Source organism: Cyclospora cayetanensis, unplaced genomic scaffold (assembly GCF_002999335.1).
Source record: "Cyclospora cayetanensis isolate NF1_C8 unplaced genomic scaffold, CcayRef3 CcayRef3_contig_2, whole genome shotgun sequence".
Classification (NCBI taxonomy): Eukaryota; Apicomplexa; class Conoidasida; order Eucoccidiorida; family Eimeriidae; genus Cyclospora; species Cyclospora cayetanensis.
The window spans coordinates 554,474-560,473 of record NW_020312147.1 but is presented as its reverse complement, the minus strand read 5'-3'; the positions used below and the strand labels follow the sequence as shown (position 1 = coordinate 560,473).

Below are 6,000 nucleotides of genomic sequence, written 5' to 3'. Positions count from 1 at the left end.
TCCCCTGCATCAAATAAATCATAAATCAGCATTCAAGCAATAGTAAAACAAGTATGAATTAAATCTGTCGACTACAGTAGACTCTTTGCAACAATTGCTTGGCACTTAACATGTGTGATGTTTATGCCTTTACCATGGAGTGAACCAGTACCTTTAATGATTCTGTCCATGGACTGTACAAACAGGACATAATACTTAACTATTAGCCTGGAGACTTTGTGGGCAGTCCTGATGAGGATTCCCAATGACTATAGTCAGTGCAGGGTGTCGATACGACACAGTTAGGCTAACGCTTGTCACGGCGTACTGTCGCAAGAATACTGGTGTAATGGTTCCTGGGCCAAATTTTGTAGGAAGATGCTCACATAGGTTAAAAAAGCCTCAGACTTTCGGAGTTAAGCTTACAGAATGCCATCAAGCCTCGAGTAGCTCCCGGCTAGCCAGTGACTCGGTTCTGGAAAGGAGTACCAGCCATGATCACTCCATTGCCGTCGCAACTCTCTTCTGGAAGTCTACAGTGGCATTTTACATGCAGTTTCTTGCACTTCTTTTCCGTAGCCATCTCATTCCGCCTGTGTTGCCTGTACGTGGCCTCGTCGAGTGGAAGCGTCGGTGTAGCAATTGACTGCGTTACACTTCAAATTACTTAGTCTCTATGCCTTGCCTTCTTCCTTAAGCCGAAATATATGATCGTATTTTATTGAAGTCTTCATCGAGAGCACCTTGGTTCCTGGTGGAACTGTGCCTCACTTTCCTTGACTTTAGAATAGCAGCGGGACAACGCATTTTGCGGACCACTCGCGGACCAGCCTTGCAGAAATATGCCTCACTAGCTTCGATTTTTTATTTCCATATTCAAGCAGCCAAAACCCCTTTTTTTTGGATGCGCTTCCATGGATAGAACATCCGTGCAACTCCCTGGTCGCCATTTAAGCTGGAGTGCACTCCAATTTTGATACATCTCCAGTTTTCCCGAGCACCGGAGTCTCAATACGTCAACAGTGTATCCATGAGCATCTAAATAGCAAGTGCGTTAACGTGCGCTAACATGAGAACTCTCCCCATTTACTTTGTCTCCCCTTGAAAGGAATTTCAAAGAGCTCTTCTGAACCGCGATGCGGCGCAGTACTGCGCGTTGTGCCTTTGTGGCACCTTTTATCGCTCTTTTTTTATTCGTGTCCATCAGCTCTTTTTGCTGGGCACTGCATGATGCGGCAGCGGTGAGCGATTACATGAAGCGCTTTGATGTGCCTGCAAACCACATCGTGCTGGAGTGGGCCAAATCTGGTTCTGGCGTAAAATCTACGCAGTACAAAGGGAAAACGTACAATTGGACTCCAAGTGAGGTCTAAAGGAACGCTTTTGCATTGCTATGGTGTTAGCAGGTGTAGCCACGTTTGAAAACGTAGACGCATCACGCATCAGTCGGTGCAGCTGATGGGGTGACTCTGAGGGGGGAAGGCTCGATCCATGAGGAAAACAGGGTAAGGGAGGTTGTGCTTACACGACTTTTCAATTTAGAAAGCCTGCATCGTGCTGTGATGTGATAATTGGCAGAAAGCCAAACTGCAGGCGTGAAGGCGGGATATGCGTCTATGTGGGATCGATCCAGCAAAGCGTACTGCACCAACTCTGCAGCAGTGATTGACACGCAGCTTTATCTTGGAACCCGTAGCATGGCTGTGGGTGCTTGCCCAAACTATGGAAAATACATTGCGTTTGTGGACAGATCGGGAAATCCTGTGGATGCCATGGACCGGTTTACGAATGAGATACATGGGCAAGTGATGCCGTTCAGTACAGACGGATGCAGCGTTTCTGCTCAAAGTGGGGCGGCCGAAGTGCCAATGGAAAATTCAGGGTGGGCCATGTATTCTGGATACTTGGCGCATTGCCCCTTCAACCGGGCAGTGTACGAGTCCGATATGTTAGCCGACACAGAATATGATCCCAATGTATGCGATTTCGTGACTCTTGATAACCCCTTGATTTTCCTGGACACATCACAAAGAGAGGGTTCGCTGGCTTATAAGCCGTATGCGTTTCACGGAAAGGGAGGCCATAAGGGATTTGACTTCATCGGTAGTGGGGTTGGATGTCCTCCATACTCTCCCCCGCTAACTACGCGTTCTTTAAAGACCCCTAGCATCGCCAATGATCCATTCCTTTGTTCACAGCTTTCACGTTGTACCAGCTTATGCTGGCCATTTAAGGCCCAAAATAAATGTTTCCGCAGTTTGCCCGTTAGCTATAACCACGAAACCTCTGAATGCCTTATCCTTGGGTACCATACCCAAACATATCTGAAGAGCGACTGCAGTGTGAAGAGCACCACAAGTGCCAGTGACCGCTATTGTGTCAAGTCTCACAAATCTGTGGAATCGTCAAAGTACACCTACCTTTCGGCTTTCACGCGGCCCGACTACGAAACAGCCTGCCGTAAGCTGCCGTTCTGAATCTCGTAATTGGCTGCATGATTTATAGTGGCGGTCGCGTATTGATAGTGTCAGCGGTCCGCAAAGAACTACTGCGCGGCGGTGTAAAAATTTCAATAGGAAAGCTTTATTTGGAAATTTTTGTGCTCCTTGTGTGTTGTGTCGTCTTAGCCCCGAGGGAACCTCTTAGCAATGCCATGTTCGGTACAATCTCAAATGGAGTATGCTACCCTCTCACGGCAGCGTCAAGCTCTACAGGGACCGCTGAAGAATGTGGTGTGGCCGTGTTCGAATCGAGCAGTGACGACACCCCTCAAAGCGTCGGGGGAAAGGGCAGTTCATCAATTTTTTGGTCGTCATGGGTTCCTCAGTCCTCCGGCAGCTCCAAGGGCACATGCAACCTCTATAAGACAGTACCAACTTGTCTTTTCACAGTAACCGGCGTGATTTCTTTCACCGCACTCAGCGTGGTCGATCCGAAGCTGGCGGTGGCACCTCCCTCAATTTCTATAAGCCCTGGTCCATGCTCTTCTACCCAATGCAAGAACGGAGGAACCTGCGAGCCTACGACTGGCAAATGCACGTGCGCAGCTTGTTTCTCTGGATCGAACTGCGAAGTCGCCACTGCCGGATGTTGCACATCGAACGCTGGCTGCAGCAACAACGGTACTTGCACCAATAATGAGTGCAAGTGCAATGCGGGCTACAGCGGCACAAACTGTGGAACGGGGGCCTGCGACGGCGTTGTTTGCCAGAACGGAGGAACTTGCCAGATGCCTGGAGGTACTTGCAAATGCCCGAGTGGGTATTCGGGAAAGAAATGCGAAACGGGGGCATGCGATAACGTATCGTGCAAGAACGGCGGCACTTGTGAAATGCCTAGTGGCACCTGCAAGTGCCCGGATGGCTATTCAGGTGCACGTTGCGAGATCTCTGCCTGTGACGGTGTTAGATGTGAAAACGGGGGCGAGTGTGTACTGCCTTCTGGTACGTGCAAGTGCCCAGACTGCTTTAGTGGCGATCGATGCCAGATCGAGAATCCTCGGTGCTGCCAAGCGAACGGTGATTGCCACGCACCGAATGGCACCTGCGTTAACTCCAGCTGTGAATGCGCTGCCTCCGTGACTGGTGACAAGTGCGACAACTTGGGGTGTGCTGGAGTGGCTTGCCTGAATGGCGGAACGTGTGAGGAGCCCAACGCCACATGCAAGTGTCCCAAATGCTACAGCGGCACAAACTGTGAGACTCATGAAAGCAACTGCTGCGAAAATGACAACGATTGCAATGCGCCAAATGGTGTTTGCTCCAGTGAAGGCCAGTGCCAGTGCACTGACGAATTCCCAGCACCTAATTGCAAGGATCTGTGCGTGGGTGTCACCTGTGAGAACGGTGGCAGCTGCGACTCCTCTACAGGAAAGTGCAAATGCCTACCTGGTTGGGAAGGAGACTGCACCATTCCAGGGCCGTGCGGCTCAGGTGGACCGATATGCTCGGGCAACTCCACCTGCGATTCGGACACGCTAGCCTGCGTTTGCAAGCCCGGTTACACGGGCGAGGACTGCACGGAAGTAGGAGCAGAGTGCAAAGACGTGTGCATGGTCGGGGGTGATGTTGTGAAGGAGGATCCAAGCCAATGCAACGTTGACTGCTTCTCAGCTTGCTGCAAAGTATTGGTGGAATCTTGCCAAGCCGATGAGAGGGAGGATCAAACTCAGTGCATCCGAGAACATCTAGAGGCAAATGAGGACGAATCGTGCTGTCTTGCACATGTTGAAGGTAAGTCAGACTTCGCTTCCACCGGATGGGGAGGCAGTGAGCCTACGCATAATGCCAAGTACGGGAACAAGCCACTGCATCAGTCAAATGTGGCCCAGCATGATTGGCATGTAGCCAGTCGTTTGATATCGGCTTGTGTGCTTCAGAGGGAAGTAATTCAGCTCTGTACGCGGCAGCGGGGGCGCTCGGCGTTCTGTTGCTGCTTGGAGCTGGTGGTGGAGTGTATTACAGACGGAAAATGGTGTAAGCAGTATAACAAATGTTCACAAGCCCCCTTTATTTTCGGATTGGTTGGAAGTGGTAAAATGAATCTACGATGGTCCCTTATTACATAATGTGAAGTATAAGGTGGTGTGCCTCTGATTTAATGCTTCCTACAGATCATCACCCCCCGCGCCTCCGCCAGCAGAGCCGCCGGAGGATGAACCTGTTGGAGGAAAACATCGGCCTACACGAAAAGAATCAGCTATATCTGTTAATTTCGAGGATTATGCAGACACCCCAGATGACGACACTGGCTTGCAGGCTGAAGGTAAAGACCACCGCGGGCTTGGGCAACCGCTAAACTGCCGTGCACTGACCTAAATATCAAGAATTTTAGCTCTTTGTATTCTCTATATTATGTTTTGGTACAAGAGTCACAACAGGAAACTCATTACGATAAGGCAGTGCTGCATTAGCTAGCTCTGCGCGCATTGGGCGTGCGCTATTGTGTTCTCTGTGGTTTCAGGGGAGACAGCTCAAGAGGCGGTATGGGATGGTAAGCAATGATGCCCACGTTTCCACTTGCCCTGTGTAAAACTGTCCTTTATGTGTGATGCAAAATTGCTTTTGCCTAGATTTCTTTGGGCATTATCATTACTGCTGGGGGGCTGGTAGTTTACGAAATAGGGCACTACCCAACTAGACGACCCTTTTAATTACTGTCAAACTGCCATACGCATGTCATTTGTGCTACAGAAGAATAAGTCGTACTTTTTAAATCCGGCGACTACTTCTTTTGAGGCAACCAAGGATGCAAAATTATCATTTGAAGGCGAGTCACCCGAATCGTTAAAGCGATCACTGCCAGTTATGCTCTGCATACAGCCGTTCAAGTCCCCGATGCGAGCGGAGTGTCAGTAATTGCAGGCGGCTGGCTGGAAAGCTTACGGAAAAGTGATATCATTTGAAAGTGTATGCATCTTTGCCGTTGAAAATCAACGACTTGTACGCCATATTGTAGTGGCAATAGACCCAGTACTTCAGATGTTCAAAATGGATATTATTATCAGTCGGCCGTATGCCACTGGCAGCAGCTCGATATTGCTGTAAGTATGCTGCTCAATGTGTAATTCCCAGGGAGTGTTGAGAGACCACAGCGAATACCCTTTGGTTCGCAGAATCGCCACTTATTCCCTCACTTGACACAGCAGTGATAGCGGGTAATGGACGATGGTTTGCTCTAAACACCGTTTTAGACCCTAACTGGTTTTCAAGCGGACATACCGTTGCAAAGTAGAAGCCGGGCTTGCAGGCCTAGTATTTTTGGCTTGACCTTTCACGTACCTCTTGTTAGTTGTGTACAACCAGGACTGCATTCAACTAGGATTGGGTCAGTGGAATGACAAGCGTGCAGCCGGAAGAGCAATTTTTGTAGCGTACTATCCCGTCGTTTGCTGCCTGTGAAGCTGCTGAGGTATTCACTTTAAGCAAAAGGCCTATCCTTACGGATTACCAATACCAATTCACAAGCATCTGGTAGCATACTTGCGAAGCGCAGCTTTCGCCCGGCACAACAGAAGTCGCT

At 49.5% G+C, this 6,000-nt stretch overlaps 1 protein-coding gene across 1 annotated transcript; it reads left to right on the top strand.

The window, feature by feature from the left end:
• The first annotated feature begins 244 nt into the window (after window positions 1-244).
• LOC34619751 (prestalk protein) lies at window positions 245-4,982 on the top strand. Its single transcript, XM_026337674.1, has 9 exons — window positions 245-451; window positions 1,088-1,134; window positions 1,187-1,341; window positions 1,558-2,439; window positions 2,607-3,178; window positions 3,254-4,211; window positions 4,388-4,449; window positions 4,590-4,743; window positions 4,942-4,982. The coding sequence occupies exons 1-9, from the start codon at window positions 245-247 to the stop codon at window positions 4,980-4,982; spliced, it is 3,078 nt and encodes a 1,025-aa protein (XP_026193459.1).
• Window positions 4,983-6,000: the final 1,018 nt, after the last annotated feature.